General features: G+C 38.5%; 2 protein-coding genes across 2 annotated transcripts in view; one reads left to right on the top strand and one right to left on the bottom strand.

Moving 5' to 3' along the window:
* LOC139711247 (scavenger receptor cysteine-rich domain-containing protein DMBT1-like) overlaps positions 1 to 19,456 on the top strand; it is a 107,351-nt gene that overhangs the window by 13,808 nt on the left and 74,087 nt on the right. The gene's annotated exons all lie outside the window — the stretch shown is intronic.
* On the bottom strand, positions 2,518 to 18,389 carry LOC139711235 (histamine N-methyltransferase-like). Its single transcript, XM_071623150.1, has 3 exons — positions 18,104 to 18,389; positions 3,519 to 3,848; positions 2,518 to 2,885 (listed from the first exon to the last, which is right to left on the bottom strand). The coding sequence occupies exons 1-3, from the start codon at positions 18,306 to 18,308 to the stop codon at positions 2,518 to 2,520; spliced, it is 903 nt and encodes a 300-aa protein (XP_071479251.1). The 5' UTR covers positions 18,309 to 18,389.

The raw sequence follows: 19,456 nt of genomic DNA, 5'->3' as shown, positions 1-19,456 counted from the left end.
AGCTGGTATACATTGATCTGTTGTGACGTCATCTTAGCTTTTTTAATATCTCGGCTACGATCATAGCATTTGTATCATATTATTTACATATGTAATTAATATACTCGGTGGTCATCCTTAATCAAAATGAACGCTCCGCAAACAATGAAATTAGTGATTAAAAGCTGAAGTGGCGTGTGGTCAAACTGAAAATAGATGTAGGCCTTGTCTTGTCTCTTCCGTTGCCTATTTTGTAATGCTAGTCTTGTCTCATAGATGTTTGTTGTCATGTCAGTCTCGTCTCTGATTAATCGGCTTTCGGGTCTATGTGTACTGATTAATCTTTTCCTATGTTTAGGCCTACTTATTCTATGTCTTACATGTACTCGTGTATAGTGTATAGCTGCTGTCAGTGTATGACACTGAAATCACTGGTGTAGTGTGTGTGTGTGATGAGTGCTGGTGGATGATGCTGCTGCACTGCTGATGTAATTATTGCAAGAAAATATTCCTTGATGTAAAGCACTAACAATAACGTTAACCCACTTTTTGATAACCCAGGAAACAGCTCCCCCCCCCCCCAAAAAAAAAAAAACACCAACAACAAAAAACAAACAACAACAACAAACAAGCCTAGTTAATAAAATAAAGGATTCTATTTGGTACTCCGGGATACCAAAAAAAAAAAAAAATCATCAAATTGTGTAGACTTAACATATCGAACCCTTGATCAAGAATAGGAGGAAATAATCACATGAACAAAGAATAGTTTTATAACAAAAAAAACAAAAAACAAAAAACCATGCCACCTCACCGGACAACAAACAAACACACAAACATGAGTAGCATACGTTTCACCTGATTAATACAATGATGATTATATCACGCGGGACAGAGGCATGACATAATGTATGAAATTTTATTCCAAAGAAAAATGCGGGCAAAGCATGCAATGCAGCAATACAATGAATCATAAATGGCAGCAAAACAGTGTACAATGTATTACCATAGTGTGCAGACATACATTTGTTTGTATTTTTTTACTACGCTAGATAATCATAGACGCAGACATGAAAATGTTTAGTAAAATAGTTTCCACACATGATTTCATTGTATAAGTACGAGTACGGAAAAAAAAAAATAGCTTAAGCATTATACAAAAATATAAAAACCTTTTGATTAAAGAAGGTTAAGCAAGCCACAGAGGCAAATTTCAGACATATTTGAACAGCAACGAGTAAATAAAGAATAATGACGAAAGTATGTAGAGAGTAGAATAGAAAGACACCCCCCCCCCCCGGAAAATAAAATGACAGGATGTCAGGACGCAATCAACTAAGCTGTAATGACATCTATGACACAAACACACAAAAAGAATGTGAGTTTCTAAAATACTTCCTTCGACAGAGGCGAGTAAAACACTTACAACACATCGTAGCTTCATTGTGTGTTTTTTTTTTTTTCATTTTACACTTTTAGTGTGCCCCGTCTGCTAAGTTCAAGCCCACTCCTTGACCAGGTAACTTAAAACAGTTACATACTTGTGGAAGGAACGCGGACTTCGTATAATCTCCGGTGTTAACCCATATATTTAAGCGTATGCTGGAAATGACGGAACGTCCGGAGTTGCCATAGGCGTCATCAACCTTTGCACTATAACATTTGAAAGCACTTTGTGGGCATACAAGAACCCCTCTCTCTCCCCCCCCCCCCCCCAGCAACAACAGTGTTGACTTCAATTCTTGCGCATTCCCTTCTGCACGATGTTTTATACTGCAGTAAAAACATCGTCTGCCACTATTTCATGCCCACCTCTCGACCACGTAACTTAAAACAGTTACTTAGTACATTATTTGTGCGTTGAACAGAACACGGACTTTGTATCTATGATGTTTCTCTGAGAAACCTAGCTATAAACGTCGTAAAATATTTGTAGAATGTAAGAGGTTCGATTGACGTCTGCAGTGCGTTTAAACGCACTTTGAAGCAAACAAGTCCTACCCCCCCCAACTAAAAAAAAAAATCCATCAGAACAAAACAAAACTAGAGAAGCAATCTGAGAGCGCAGACCTCCGTCAAACAGCTAATTTCCACCAATGATCTTGTTCTTCCGTATAGATCAGTGATTTCTACCCGTAAATGCATGCTAAAAATCGCCTGAGTTCCCAATAATAGAAGCCTTTTGTTACATCATGAACCCTCAGCTGCGCGGCGCACCTCGCAGTTAAGGCACGCACTTTAGTGGGCGTCAGTAAAAACCAAAGAAAAACCTCAGAAATGCGGAGCTTGAACTCCCAAGTTCATTGACCCTACCTTCCAAAATATCGAAAATCCTTCATAAAATCCGTAAAAGTTTCCGGATCACTACCAAAATTTAATCATCTGTTCCTTGTGTTATTCTCAACCTTTCCTAAGAGTTTCATTTAAATTCGTTGTCAACTTTTTGAGTTATTTCGCACACGGATAAACAAACAAGGGGTAACGAAAACTAACTCCCTTCCTTGGCGGAGGTAACAAATAAAACAAATGATGGTGACTTTAAGTTTGGCCCTTTCCCTTCTGCACTATAAAGGCATCCCAGTCGTTGTTGAACAGCACGGTGCCGTCGTCTTTTCTCTCCGAGCACTCAGCGGAGCCCAGGTAGTCCAGAACCTCCTGATGGAGCTCCGGGGTTCCAGACCCGCGGAGGTCGCAGACATGCGCGAGGAAATCAACGATGAGGTTGCCCTCTTCCGACTCGGGATCGAAGCAGCTGGTGATGTCGACGCGAGACGCCTGTCTCACGACTGTGAACGGGATGCCGTTGGCGTTGAAGGCGTCGCGCAGATCCTGCGTGCACATGTAATGGCTGTTCTTGTCCTGAAAACGAGCATAGCGTTGCCACAGATTCCAGAAGCCACTGGTGTCTAATAGGGTTAGCCAATTTCACATCGTTTGAAGAAAATCGTCGATCAGAAATCAAGATTTAATTCAAAAGCGTTAATCGGGAGGAGGAAACAAAACAAAATGTGACGGTTAATCAAATATCAATGATGATGGCACAAACTCAACAACAGTCAATACGACAATTTGATTGCACCTTCAGCGGCACTTATGTCAGGTTCGAAATGATTTTAATGGAGAGATTCCTCCTGAAAGTGATACATCTGATACATGAGCATTGATTGTCATTACTGGTCTGATTGCATAACTTATACAAAGTTTTATTCGTGTTCAGTATTCTGCACATGTATTTCACAACCCGATAATCATTCCTCATTTCATCAATTTACATAACGTTCATTACATCTCTAATTCATCTTCGGTTCTCTATACGTCTGTTATACCTCTATTTCCATTTTGGATGGTTTTACACTTCATGATGTAATATGATTTTATGTATCTTTCTATCAACCTGTTAATCTGTCAATCCATCTATCCATTGCGTGCGTGTGCTACTGCGCGTACAGGCTGCTTAACATGATTCGTCTTATATTATGATAATGTCAGTTCGTTGTACACACGTATTACTCTTAATTCGCCATCATCTTTTTTTTTACCTCCAACAACAATGATCAACAGCATTCCCCCGTCCTCCAGACAGTCATGTAGATAGCGAATGGTGTCGTTCAAGTCGTCCACGTAGTAGACTGAGTGAATGGCACTGATGAAGTGGTACTTGGGATGCACGCCCGTTTCATTCAGCTTCCTTCGGTAGCCGTCTAGCGTATCCTCGCGGAGGTCGAAGTCGATCCCGGCGAATCCTTCTTTCCCATCGGCGATGAGCTTACGATACATTTCAAGCTGGCTGGCAGCGGGCTCGATCACGATGTTTTGAACGGCCTTGAAATGAGCTCGAATCTTGGCTGCCATTTTACTGTCCATCTCACCTAAAAAAGTAAAAAAAAAATGAAACAAAACAAAACAAAACAAAATAAAGCAAAATTGGGTATATTACTAATATTTACATTAAAAAGGAGAAAAAGGTTCTGGTCAGCCGTTATGAAACTTGTGTAAAATGAAGACTGTCCAACAAGAAAAAGAAAAGGAAAGAAACAATAAAAAGAAAGATAAACATGTTGAAAGAGAGACGAATATGCGGACACCAACCAAGTAAGCAAAACGAAACGAAATGAAATAAAAGTTACGGAGCTGATGATATCACGAACCAGTTACACAGCAAATAATCGCGTTAATGTTATTTAGACGTGTACTTTCTCACCTACACTGCTGCTTGCAAGAAGCCTATTAAAGTTTAGACTTGTGATTTCTCTCTTCTTGTTTGTTCACTTCGTTAATCCGTTTAAAGGCATAGCATTTCGGGAGCTCTACATTTTTACCAGTGTCCATTATAGTAGATAGACACGAGTAAAATTTGAATGAGACATGGTGAGAGTCACGTGAAACTATACTACCGGGGAGACTTCGATCCTCTTTTTGTCGTTTAATTGACAAAGATTCAGAACAATACTGGCAATGCATAACATAATACATTCTGACCAGTTCTAGCTGCTGCAGCGAGACATGCGAGCTGGTTCCCTCACGCTATAATAACACGAACAACTAGTACGGAAGGAAATTACGGTTCATCAGAGGGATTCGCTAGCGGCATGATTATGTCAACTTCTGAAAGTCTACGCTCAACCTACACAGCCTGCGGAGAGTTGGGTGAAAATCCGAGTGACACAGATCAGCAAAGCACAAACTATCTAAATAATACACACAAATTCACACGATGTCAAGGACACAGACACAAATAGACACAGACAGACAGACACAGTCACAAACACAGATCATACTTGACGTTCTTTGTGTTCATTTTAGCTACTCGTAGGGATGCACAGAGATTCACTGGAGATTTTTGACACGTTCAAAGAGAATATCTGCTCCAGCATATATTTGCGAATCCATATTAAACTAGAAATGTCGCTATGGCGACTGGTATGCCTCCGCCATAATGCATGATTCTCCTAATAGGTCTATAGTACATGTGGACAATGTGTGATTACATTTTCACAAAATTGGCAAAATATTAAAATGACATGTTTGTCACAAATGTATCGAATGTTCACCTTCCTTGACCTATGTTTAATTGGATGAATAGGAGAGCATGTATTTGGGGATTTAAGAACTTTAATTTCGACTTTGACCCTTTCATAAGTTTACGCACTTGAGTAATTGTCAAGGTATAAATCGTATGGAGAAAAAGTGCAATTTCTGTATTGAACAGTAAATTGTTATCATTTTCATCTGGCCTTTGATTCATAAGAGAATCAATGTCAGGCAGAACATACATAAATATGTACTAAGTTTAAAGATAACTTGAGCCACTTCAGAGATATGGAGAAAGAAGTAAGTTCAGCACTTTCACTTGATCTTTGACCTTTTGACCTTTGACCTTATTGGCAAAAAAAAAGAAAATCCCAGAGAATCTCTAGTGGGTTGCACATGCATACATCAAGTTTAAAAAAAAAAATAATCCTGCTGGCATTGCATAAATATAAGGAAAACAGCAAAATTTTGAAGTATTGCCCTTGACCTTTGACCCCTGACCTTTGACCACATGAACCCCAAATTCCCTAGATAACCACTGCCAGTCAGTACATGCATATATACTTTGTTCCACGAAGATACCTTGAACAATTTCCCAAGATACAGAGAAAAAAGTGAAATTTTAACATTTTACTTGACCTTTTGACCTTTGACCTTTTGACCTCATGACCCCAAACTTTCACCAGAGAATCTTAATTGGGTAATACATGTATACACTAAGTTTCAAGAAAATATCTTCAGGCATTGCATAGATATGGGGGAAAAAGTGAAATTTTAAGCATTTGACCTTGACCTTTTGACCTTTGACCTTGAGCATGTGCACCCAAAAGTTGATAGGCACAACTTCACCTCCTAATACACATACATGCCAGGTTTCATTAGGATACCTCAAAAGGTTTTGATAGTTACCCTGTCCACAAAATTCATTACGGACGGACGGAAGGACGGACGGACGGACGGAAGGACGGACGGACGGACGGAAGGACGGACGGACGGACGGACGGACGGACGGACGGACGGACGGACGGACAACCCGAAAACATAATGCCTCCGGCACCACTTCGTGGCGGAGGCATAAAAACTAATGAATACAAAGAACGTCAAACACATTATGGACTATTGTATTCTCAACAGATGCGACCGCATCTTCTTATTTCTTAATTTGTCGGGCATTCGCTCTAGTATGTTGAAGCCTACAAACAAATTGAAGGTTCATTTTGAACCCTTTCATATAGTTCTAGTCTCGGTTATATTTTGCTTGTTTATTCATAAATGAAAAGAAATTTCACGTAATGACTAAACATATTATCAAACAAAATCCAATCCTGTCCAGAAATAATGTACAAAAGTAGACCGACATATCAGACCTGTATGTCGTGAAAGTGTTTGAAACTGTACCCTCCTGGAAAGCCGATTTCATCACTTCTAAGAATCGATTCCGACAAATAAACTGATAATTATGGTCAAGCGCACCGGAACACTTTTGGTTTTTTGTTTGTCTGTTTGTTTGTTTGTTTGTTTGTGTTTGTGTGTTTTGTTTTTTTTTTTTTTGGGGGGGGGGGCAAAATCTCGACGGGGGCACATTATGTGACGGTGTGAAATCCTCGGCGAGGGAGCGAAGCGACTGAGCAGGGGTACCACGGTAGGGACTTTTTGCAAAACAGAGTACAAAAGTCGCATTTATAGAGCATTTAAAAGCAAATTTCTAGGAAATTACACATAGTGGAAATTTTTTAGTGCGAAGGACTATGATTACAAGATACTGGGGTACGTTTATGTGACGGTGTAAGATCCTCGGCGAGGGAGCGAAGCGACCGAGCAGGGGGAGGGTGTGGGATGGGGGATACCCCCCTCCCACGGTATAGGGACTTTTTGTGAAAACAGAGTACAAAAGTCGCATTTATAGAGCATTTAAAAGCAAATTTCTAGGAAATTACACCTAGTGAAAAAATTTAGTGCGAAGGACTATGATTATACATGTAACATACTGGGGTACATTCATGTGACGGTATAAGATCCTCGGCGAGGGAGCGAAGCGACCGAGCGGGGGTACCACGGTAGGGATTTTTTGTAAAAACAGAGTACACAAGTCGCGCTTATAGAGCATTTAAAAGCAAGTTTCTAGGAAATTAAACATAGTGAAAAAAAAAACAGTGTGAAGGACTACGATTATAATATACGGGGGTACATTATGTGACGATGTGAGATCCTCCGCGAAGGAGCGAAGCGACCGAGCGGGGGGGGGGGGGGTGTTGGAGGGGGGTATCACGGTAGGGACTTTTTGTAAAAACAGAGTGTATAAGTGTAAAAGTGTAAAAAGTGTAAAAGGGGTATTAAACGTAATAAAAACAAACTTCACTGCGAAGGACTATCATCATAACTTATGAAAACTCTTTATTTTACTATATGTACGGGTAGAGCGAGCGAGACACTTTCACTTTGCCATTAGTCTGAAATGTATTCATTAAAAGCCTAAACGTGATCGCATTGTTCGAGCAATAAAAATTATTCTTATATTGCTGAAAAGCATAGAAGAAAGGGAAAATGTAAGGTTTACTAGAGGTTTGTTTCAGGGGGCACACTCGAGGAGGCAAGGCTACCATCTATGCACCAAATTGAGTCATAAGTAAATATTACTGTATAAATATTATAATGTATGTTCATAATGAATTTCCAGTTGTGAAATTGACAACTTTTAGACAAGAAAAGTGCCTTTATTGTTCATTTTGGTCTTTAAATAATTGATTGATTATTTATTACAGGGGGCACTTGGGTTAGTATTATTATTATTATTATTATTATTATTTTTTTTTTTTTTGGGGGGGGGGGCAAGTGCCACCCCTGCCCCCCCCCCCCCTGCTTCCGGCGCCCTTGGATATGGTATAATCTTCAAATATATAGTTCTTGAAAAATCAATGTTGGATTAGCGTCCTTACATTTCCAGTCGAGTAATTTTGATTTAAATAAATCGTCGGCGTTTTCACGAACCGACGCTATTTCGTTTTTGAGCGAAAATGCAATTCTGAGAAAATCGCGTTTAAAGATCTCACAAGTTTTAGACAACGTTTTCAATGACTTTTCCTGTCTTGTGTGTGAAAATTTTGACAGGGTGATGAGAGTGGAAGTTGTTCTTCCTATCCATAGTGTAATTTTAGTGTGAATTCAAAAAATTTACGATATTTCTGTCTTCAAACTCACTGCGTCGGTTCGTAAATCCATCGTTTCTTGCGCGCACCATAGGTTATGTACTTAAGCGCGGGTCTCACGAACCGACGTAAGTTGTATTACGCCGGTTCGTGAGACCCGCGCTGTAGGGCCTGTACAATAGGTAACGTGCAATGCGCGTGTATTTACGAACCGTCGCTATTTCATTTTCGTATGTGTTTACATACAAGTACTATTAGGGCTATACCTGCTTATCAAAATTAACCTTATTAATTGAAACTAATTGTCATGTAATGATTGTTGTGATGATTACAATACATTTAGTGATAATTAAGATGATAATACAAGCCAGTTTCTCTTAATTGTTCTAAAAAGAGTGTTGTCATTGTTTTCATCTTCAGTTAGTACACGCATGTATTGTTATTATAGCTGTGGTTGATCGTTCCAAAGATTTCTTTGCCCCCTTTTTTTGTGGATATATTATTATTTAACACTTTTGCATTTGGACATCTATCATTTGGTAATACATGTACTCGGTATACTGTGTTTCATATTTTTTACTTTTTACTGTTTTTTTTTTTACTTAATTAACTTACTTTTTCATTTTTTCACATTATTTTTAATTCAAATTCAGTTCACTTCTTTCATAATAATTATGAATGTTTGTTCTAAGATGAAGGATACCGCTAAATCTTGGGAAAAAGACGTGCCAGTCAGTAATAATTACTCGTATTTACTCATCTTTCATACTCATGCATGCACTCTGTTATTTCTTTCTCTGAAATAATATATTAATTTCTTTATTTCTTATTATTCCACATATTTGTGACATTTACTTTGTCACAATTTTTATCAGTGTCATTATTGTCATTTGGCTCGCATGCGAATTCACTCATAATTCCTCATTTTCTATCTTTCTCTTTCCTGCTCAACAGATTTTATAGCTGCACCTGATCATATAAAAACATAAAACTCATCCTGCATGCACTCTTCGAAACTGATAAACTCCTAAAAATACATAAATATCAACACTATCAGAATTTCAAGCTTCATTTTAAATATATAATAATGGTCATGTTTTATTATGCCTTTTGCAGCAATATATTGAAGAGGTACATTATGTAATCGAAGAAACATAGGTCCTCAATAAAATATCAAATTTGAATTATTCAGAGATGAGTAATGACAATGGGAAGGATAACAATTGTGGAAGAGCTCCATAAATCAATACATATCTAATGGCAAATGGAGATGGAATCAAGATTCAAGAATATGTGTAATTCAAGTTCATTATTATATCAGTTCTTATGTGTTCACAAAAAGAGGAACACAGTTCGAACATGCACACCAAATCTTACATCGTACATTTACATCTATAGAGTGCGGACGGAACATATACAAGAGAAAGAATAACATTCTCAAATTAATATATCAAGCATAACTATGTATATGACCACACAAAGATGTTGCTGCATATGCATGAAGCTTGAGAGTGCTGCAACACCCATATGCTCAGATAAAAACTTGATGTATATCATACAAAAGAGAAGAGGTACTGCATGTACATGTAGTTACACTATTCACAGGACAGTAGAGAAAAAGCACGAGAGAGAGAGGGAAATGGGTGTCTAAAATAGGTCGATGTAAGGAGTGCCAAGCCAATTAAGTATCTAATAGAAGTCATACATATATAAGGAAACAAATTAATCACAACATAAATGATCATGCTCATGTTAACCAATAATTAGCATCTAAAAATGTGTGTAGAAAGCCCATAATATCAGCCTTTCGCCCCGAAGGCTTGTTACATATGAGAAAAGAGAAATTTTGGCCGACCCCCCCCCCTCCCTGTGAATCCTTAATCCACCAGTACTATAAACACATTCTGAGAATGTGTTTTAGTACATGTACTAGCAAATTCACAAGAGGGGTGGGGAAATTCAGCCAAAATTGTGTGTGGCTAAAATAATTAAAAAGAAAGGTCATCAGCAAAACTACGGGGTGGATGCAGACGAATTTTCATGTGATGACTAAAAAAAATGCAGCTAAAGGAAAAAAAAAAGACGGCGGAGAGGGGCCAAGGCTAATTTGACTCCCCTCCCCCCCCCACCAAAAAACAAACAAACAAACAAACACCACTGTTTTACAGCACCTTTAAAGGACTCTTAATTTTTTGTTTGTTAAAAACAAACGTCTCGAAGTAAAGAATTCCATATTGTAGGCGAAATGTAGACCGATACAGTGTATAAAGTGTACATCCCAAGCTATTAAAGAAAAAAAAAAAACAAATTATGAATATCATTTAAAGTAAGAATTTCAGTGTGTTTAATCATCTTTAGTTGAGTTGCACATGACATGTACATATTTAATAAGAGCAGTAAACTTCGAAGCGCCCCCAAGCCCTTCTATACTTAATTATTCATGTGTAAAGGTAGCGCCAGGGCACTCCGGTGGTCCAGTGGTTATGACACTGGTCTAGTAATCCAGAGGTCGTGGGTTCGAATCCTGCTTGGGCCCCTGTGATTTTTTTTTTCACAGCAGCCTACAAACTGCACACTGCAGTTGCATGCGTTACTACGGATGGAGACAAATGAATAATCTATTATTTTAATATACAATGTTTGACATCCTTATTGCAATCACTTTCTTTAATTGTAAATTTAGAGACATAATGAATTATTATTAAAAGAAATCAAATTTCTGCATTTTGTTGTGAGTTTGCATGGGAACATACACGTATCATAATTTACAATTTTAGTTAGATAAAGAACATCTTATAACAGAACTGTCTAGTGATGGTTGAATAATTATGTCAATTTGTTATAAGTCCTATCAGTTACATGGAGTGCATGTTCCCATGTTTATAAGAATCATACGTGACACATTCAAAGTGGGTTGAAGACAACAAAATAATAAATAAAAGAATAAAGAAGAATAGAACTTAATCTGATTACAGCATCATCTAAATATTGCCAGTGTGCACTTAGAAATCTATCAAGATTTATCACAAGGTTATGATTACCACACAAAACCTTCAAGATTTATTATCATGAAATACATACCAATGAACACTTAAAATAATCTAACATTCCATATCCACATGAAGCTTTCCTTGATATAAATGTCTCTCTGTAGTGTTATTAAAGTGTAGCAAAATTGTAATTACGACATCACAGAATGGAATGCATTGTTTTCACCTTCAATCTTAGGATCTCCTTTCATGTTTCCACTTTACAATCACATTTCACTGTAGATATACCATCCTTATGTTGTCGCCCTTCATCCTAATTTCTCCCTTCTATCCTATCTGTAGATTGTCTTCTTTCCTAAGCCATTGTATTCACATTCCTTGATGATCAGCACGATGCTGTACTTTTTTCTTCTTCTCTGAAACAGTCCAGCTCTTCGCTACTGCATGGCATCAGTCATCTGAAAGAAAAGACAGAAATTAAGAACTTTCGATCAAAATCAAACATCATGATACAAGATACAACTTTCATTTTGAGAAAAAGAAATCAGCCAACTAAACTGTAGTTGAAATTATTTTGCTCTATTTATACTAAACATAAAACAAAACGGTATACAGGATCAAAGAATGTCAAAAAAATACTGCTGTTTTTGATGCATATATTCAAATTGTCTCGCCTTTTACATATTTTAATGATGCAAGATCTTATGTCTAGCACTTAGTAAGTCTCATGTAGAATTTAAATCATTATTCACATGAATAAATCTGCATGTCCTTGTAAACAAGGCATTGCTTTGAAAAAGCTGAATATTACTAATTACATTTGGGAAAGAGTCTACGACAATCAAACTTGTTTATTATCAGAGACTTTAACATCTTAATTAGACCTAGACTCTACATTACCATTGTATTCACATCCGTTGGTGATGTACACGACCCTGTACTTTTCCTTTTCTTTTCTGAGACAGTCCAGTTCTTCGCTACTACATGGCACCAGTCATCTGAAAGAAAAGAAAGAAATTAAGAACTTTTGGTTAAAATCAAACATCATGGCACAAGATACAACTTTAATTTTGAGAAGAAAAAAAAATCAGCCAACAAAACTGACGTTGAAATTATTTTGCTCTATTCATATTAAACATAAAACAAAGTGGTAGGCCTATGCAGGATCAAAGAATGTCAAAAAATGCTGCTGTTCGTATTTGATGCATATTCAAATTGTCTCTTCATTTACACATTTTACTGATGCAAGATATTATGTTTAGCACTTAGTATGTCTCATGTAGAAATTGAATTATCATTCACATGAATATAAATCTACATGTATTTGTAAACAAGGCATTGCATTGAAATAGCTGAATATTACTACATGTACCTGCATTTGGAAAACAGTCTATGACAGTCAAACCTGTTTCTTATCAGAGACTGTAACATCTTAATTAGACCTAGACTCTACATTATCATTCAGGTTTTAAAGGTATTAACCATTCACCTATAAAACACTGGCATTGTCATGTGCATCATATTTCTTTGATACTGCACATATTTTCATGAAGTCTGCACAAGAATGCAAATGAAACACGTCTGCTGTTTGGTATTTATGAAAAAAAAAATCACTAACCCGGAAGTCCTTGGCCTTCGGAATAACACGTGGCGAGTTAGTAGGAATTGACGTTAAAATAGAATAAGAATAGATCTACTAAATAGGCCTTTGCCTCATGAATGTCTGGTCTAATTATAGACTAAGTGAAGTCTAGACCTTTCACTTTTAAGTTACCAGTGGTTCACAAAATTTATATTATAGATCTAGACTACATCTAGATCTAGACATCTAATACTATTAGATCTTGGCAACTTTTGTCTTTGTGACACGAAATTAACACGTCACGGATGATATTGTGGCGATATCCAACAGGATGACAGTACCACTATTACTGAATCAGTAAGTTGACATAGATAACTAACATCAACTTGTCAACGTACGTTAGAGATGGCACCATATACAATAACCGGTGACACTGACACTGACAGATCTAACGACTACGTTTAGACTAACGTTAAAGAGTTAGACTCGCCATCTCAGTAAGTCGGCCAAAGACAAAGTCAATACAGGGCTAAGTCAGTGTTACTGTTATGTTAGGCCTAACAAATGTTAACGGTTACTCGATTAGGTTAGGTTTACCAGGACTCAAGAGTCCTGGTTAAATCAGTCGAGGGACATTTCTTAGAAGTCCTTCGATTCCAAGAATAAAAAGGGTGAAAGAACAAAGGGAAAAAAGGAAAGAAGAAAGGACAAAAGATTATGTATGGCTGCTGTGGAAATCGACAGCGCTACTGTATCACTATCAATCACGCGTGAATATGTAAACGCCATTTGGTTGGGCCATTTCACAAGTTTTAGGGAAAAAAAGCCCCACCGCTGTGCTTCAAAGGTACTCTACTCGAACTAACGTTAGACATAATGTCACATATCTACACACAGTACGGTACTAGGGCTGAATTCACAAGTATACGCACACTGTACAGGAAAGCCACCTAACCTGTAGAGTACTACTCGTAGTGTTTAGGTAGTATCACTAGACCACATACTGTCATAGATGACATCTACACCAACGCTGCACACTGGCACTGGTCAGACGGTCTCTGACCAGGAAAAAATCACTGTTGGACACTGACCAGTAACTTTTTCAGGAATGGACCAGTAAAAATTGGGGGAAAAAATGGGTGGACTCTAACTGTTACCTACTATTACCACTAGTCTAGATGTAGATCTAGAGCTAGACTGTATAGACTCTGTGTTAATTTGACTTGGTCTTAGACTTCAGCTGATCTTAGTTTTAGTAACTGGCATTACAAGTAAAGTCTTAACTTAGACTTAATAGTTAAACTTGAAAGTTAAAGTCTAACATGTCTAACTTTATTCTTTACTCTTCCTTTGAGTTTTACTTTTAGACTTTTTACTTTTTTTTAGTTTAGTAGGCCTACTTTGCCAATCTCATGATTTCATTTGCATAGCCATGAGTGTCTTCGAGACTTTGACATCTTGCATGTCTTGCACACAGACGTTACGACTACTAGTACAGTACTCAGTAGTCTCAGAAGTAACGACATAAGTTGAAAAGAAACTATAAATAATATGATTTGGGATCTAATTTGAAATTGGATGGCGTTTACAGACTAGGCTTCATAAGCATCACGCGATTGAATACATGGGACTACACTCTATCGTATGGTAGTCCAACTGAAACTGTTATTTTGAGCATGATTTTAATAAGATTATAGCTTACCATTCACTTCACTCGTGGACAGTGGGCTGGCTTAGGTCGTCATTCATCTTTCAGATGGTTTGGTTCTCACTCTGAGATCTGGATTAGGGCCAAAACCTAATTCTAGGCCAGTCAGTTGAACAAAGCTCAAAATAATGCAACTGCGACGGTTCGTGAAACCCGCACTGCTCTTCACCCTAGCAATTCGGGTTTCACGAACCGGCGTATCTTTACTGCGTCGGTTCGTGAAACCCCTTTTTCTCAATTTCTCGATATTTCGAGTACCGTCGTTTTTTTCTTTCTTTGATAAAATTAAGAATAATTAATTTTGTGATCTAAAATTTTGGGATTTGGTAGAGTTTTGAAAGCACTTTCATTTGGTACCAATATCTCGATTTTGAAAATTTTGACCAAAATCGAAATAGCGTCGGTTCGTGAAAACACCGACGAAATTTCATCAATCGACGTGATTTCGCGCATCCCCTTGTCTGTTGCCCCATTATGCATTGTTCATTCTTTTCTATTCTCTTTTTGTTTTTGATATTAAGAAGTGATGGTGAAAAGTAATGATCATCGTAAAGACTTGTCTTTGGCTGTGTTTATCAACTTTCCCCAGTTTAAACGACTTTCGAAAACCCTTTCGATAGCCCTTTCGATAGCCCTTTCCATATCCCTTTCCATAGCCCTTTCCATAGCCCTTTCGAAAGCCCTGTCTGCTCCCTGTACTATTAATGTGCCGCTTGTTTTCGTCGGCTGCGTTTATCAACTTTCGATAGCCCTTTCCATAGCCCTTTCCATAGCCCTTTCGAGAGCCCTTTCCAAAGCCCTGACTGCCTGTACTATTAATGTGCCGCTTGTTTTCTAAGACGGGACGGCGAAAAGTAATTACCATCATAAAGACATATCTTCCTTTGAGAGTGACGAGTCATGATACAATGCCACATGAATCAATTGTCTTCCTATCTGTGAGGCAGCTCCAGTTTAGCACATACTTCAAATATTTCTGAGTGGCGGCATGAGACATGGGATCAAAGGGAATGAGACTGTTGTTACTCTATTTCTCAAACCTTGTTGGTGAGAGAAACACCTCCTTGTTCCAAGCATATGCGTGCATTACACACAGCTGTATGTATACACCTGTGTACACGTACTCGTGTGCATTATACGTGGCGCGCGTCTTTTCAGAAACTGGAAACGCATGGTTGCGTAACCGCAGTATGGCGACCTAAAGGGCTTTCAAAACAGCTTTGCGTTTATCAACTTCGAAAGGCTTTTACAAACAGGATTCTGATAACCTGTTAAGGAAACCTGTTTGGATCGTCACAAATTTCGGACTTTCGAAAAGGCTTTCCTAAAGGGCTTTCAAAACAGCTTTGCGTTTATCAACTCGTGAAAATTCCTTAAAAGCTGTTTGGATAACCTGTTTCTGCCGAGAAAGGAGAGTTGATAAACGCACCCTTTCGTAAAAGGCTTTCCTAAAGGGCTTTCAAAACAGCTTTGCGTTTATCAACTCGTAAAAATTCCTTGAAAGCTGTTTGGGTAACCTGTTTCTGCCGAGAAAAGGAGTTGATAAACACAGCCTTTGTTAGAAAGTTCCTGGTCATTATGCAGTAATACATGAATCAACTGCCTTCCGATATCTGCGTATAACCATAGCAGATCCAGTTTGACTCAAACTTCAAACAATTTTTAGCAGCTTCATCAGACAAGGATTGAAAGGGGTGACTCCATCTCTTGAACCTCCTTGCTGGAGAGGTGCATGACCCTCATAATCAATACAGGCCAAAAGAAGAAGAAAAAGAAAACTGAGAAGGCAAACCAGGGTTTTAAAAGAGAAACGACCACATTCATGAAACCTTGTGTAATAGCATGAACAAGCAGTGGATGAACAGTTCAAAGAACGACTAGGTTGAATTAAACTGAAATCACTATAACGATCAACAACTGTAGTAGTCAATCCGACCAATAACGGCCTTATCACTGAATATATGCAGTGGTGGATCCCGGAGGGGGCGCGTGCATCGCCGCCCCCTTCCTTACGGAATTCCTAGATCCGCCCCTGATATATCATTCCTATTATAAAAGAATGTGTTCCAAATCTTATACTTGCACTCATTAGTTCTATTTCTTAGTTATGGGTAGTAGTTATGGGTGAACTCGGCCTAGCGGGTAAACTCGGCCCCTGTAGCGCCCTCATTACAAAGGACCGAGTTTACCCGTAAACCTGAGCTAGGTATTAAGCATATTTCGCCGCATGTACAATTTGTATAGTGCCGTACTTCATAACTGATGTGTCGGTTTGCATAGACTAATGTTGTCACCGGTATACCCAGCTTCTTAATCACACCAGTCCCTATATAGATTGATGAATATACATGTAGAGCCTGCTCTATGGCAACACCTGGAACTACAGCTTGCTGGCATTAATTACGATTAAGATTGCGTTGCGATTTGGGGCAAAAAAAAAAAATGGAAAGATTCTGGTTGTCGCAGGCAAATAAGGAAAAACAATATGTCAGAAAAATATCAAGCCTAGCTTTGCGTTTACATACACACACACACACACCAAAAAAAAAAAAAAAAAAATGTGTAGGCTATCATTCCCATGGTTTATGGCAAATACCTCCACTCCACTTCTACTTTAACAGTTTTTTTTTTTTTCTCATCAAAGCCTGTTCAGTATTACAGGTTATGCCGGGAGGTAATACAGACCTGTACGCCACTCGACTATGTACGCATTGCGTCGAATAATCTAATCTTACAGCGGACATAACAACCTTTTCTAACCATTTCTCAACAGCACGAGGCTATACTTCTCAACAAACAAAATGAGTGGAGGATAAGTGTATAATTATAAGGTGTTACAAAAAACATTTCCCACTTTTGATCCTTGGTAGTCCAAAAACTATATATCAGATAACACTGACATTGATGTGAGCAATAGCTGAATAGTGTACAATTTTGTTGGCGGTAATTTAAAAATGAAAGCATTAATCAGTTTCATTGAATTCAAGATTTATTTTTAGTAAGATTTCAGATTTTGCTCTATTTTCAACCCTCTGTACAAAACTTTAATTTTGCACAGGACTGGTGTCAATTGGTGTGTATGAGAGTGTGTAGTTAACACCCAGACAATGGTCCTGAACAATGGCCAGGGTTTGAATGCTCTATTACATATTCATGAGAATAAATTCCACTATCACAGCTGTCTTTATTCATCCCGGAATGAAGTGTATCCAAACATGTGCTTATTCTTTCGATGTGCATGTTGCATGCGTTTTACTCTTTACCATGATTTCAGACTAGCAGTGCCCAGGGCAATCCATCATAGATTATTAATAAAGCATTCACGTGCCTTGGAACAAGTCAGCAGAGGTAGTATTCGTGGTATTCATGTCTATACTGTTCAGGGTCATTGTAAGCACACACATACTGTACACACCATCGCATCTGTTCCTGTGTAAAGTTCAATTTTGTACAGAGGGTTCAAATTTGACCAAAATCTGGAACTTTAACGAAACTAATTCATTTTCTCATATTCAAATCACATCCAACTAAATTGTACACTATTCAGCTATTACTCATATCAATGACAGTGTTATCTGATGTATAGTCTTTGAACTATTAAGGATCAAAAGTGGGAAATATTTTTTTTGTAATGAACACCTATGAGTATTAGCTCTATAGTTCTTACCCGAGCCGCTGCCGATTCCCAGCATTTGGACTGTGGAGTCTGCGGGAAAGCGCTCTACAAGCCGGTTAACCACTTGTTGTGGGAAAACTGTATCTCCCCATGTGGATAGGACCTGAAACTTGGCGGATCGCTTGGCATAAGCATGGAAAGTTTTGGTGTAGTAGTCAGGGTCGTACATAAGAGGTTTCAACTTGGCGTGCTCCATCGTCGGTCTTGATGTGAAGTTGATGCTCAGAATAACGCCACACTTTACCGCATGTACTGAACATGTGCTTTTGACGATGATCCGTTTTGCACGAGGTGCAGTATAATGTTCGCTCTGAATCGCACCACCAGTGCACTGCGGGTCACGTGAGTTCCTCCGTTCCGTATGATTGCTACAGTGTACATGTACATGAAAACTGGCCTGATTGACCCCAATGACCCTGCACGCTCAAAAACTCACTACACAGTGCTACACTACTATTCCGGGGAGTCCCAGATACCAGGGAGGTGCTCTTTCAACCGTAGTAATTACAGTGTACTAGGTATACCGAGCGCTTTGTGTAGCATTGAATATACATGAAGGGTAATCTTGCCGTGCCCGTTTTCTAGGTGCAAGTATCGATGTTTGATTGTTTGACAAGCTTTACAAAGGGATGAACACTGGATGGACGCTATTTGCCGTCAATAACTTTTGGAATGTGATCGAACTATCAGGGCTACCCCTCCCTCTCTCCACCCATCGCTTCTCTCCCATTGTCTCTCTCCAGGGAGGTGCCTGCTCTCTCCCTCTCCCCACCCATCCCTTCCCTTTTTGGAATTGAGACTGAGAGGTGAACGGAATCCATAAATTATTGTTATATGCATTTCCCAACGCGGACGATTATTTCGGAACTAATCGCTTTGGAGCCTTGATTAAACCTTGGATTTCTTAACTTCACATGTGTTTGATCAGAATTCATGCTTTTCACAAGGGCTGAACAAGTCAGGGCCCTGTTTTATGAAGAGTTATAATTGATTATATAGTTGATTACTGTCATATGTCTATGGCAGCCTGCGTGGTAAGAAAATTTATAATCGATTATATCTTTTGACAAAACGGGAGCCCAATAATAACGTTATGGCATACAGATATGATTGACAGGTATCATAATTACACGTGTTAATGCAAAGCAAGTTATTGGCCCTTTCTAGAATTCGACTCCAACTTCACCATGACCTCAGAGATATCAGAGAAAGAGAAGGACAGGGGTGAAAAGAGGTTCACAGATCCCAATGAACACGATGGAAAATTATTGGTTGTTTACCAGGACTACGGCCAGCAAATAACCTCGCTGATATTTGTCACCCTTTCGCGATTTTACCATTGAA

The sequence above is a fragment of the Diadema antillarum genome, unplaced genomic scaffold, assembly GCF_040938485.1.
Source record: "Diadema antillarum isolate AM-2024a unplaced genomic scaffold, OU_Dant_1.0 seq00001629_RagTag, whole genome shotgun sequence".
Classification (NCBI taxonomy): Eukaryota; Metazoa; Echinodermata; class Echinoidea; order Diadematoida; family Diadematidae; genus Diadema; species Diadema antillarum.
The sequence above is the reverse complement of the archived record's forward strand: the minus strand, read 5'-3'. Positions and strand labels throughout refer to the sequence as shown.

Coding starts and splice junctions, on each gene's coding strand:
- LOC139711235 (XM_071623150.1), bottom strand. CDS start 18,308: ATGGAGCACGCCAAGTTGAAACCTCTTATGTACGACCCTGACTACTAC. Junction 3,849..18,103: donor GGGAATCGGCAGCGGCTCGG/GTAAGAACTATA, acceptor TTACTTTTTTAG/GTGAGATGGACAGTAAAATG. Junction 2,886..3,518: donor GTTGATCATTGTTGTTGGAG/GTAAAAAAAAAG, acceptor TAACCCTATTAG/ACACCAGTGGCTTCTGGAAT.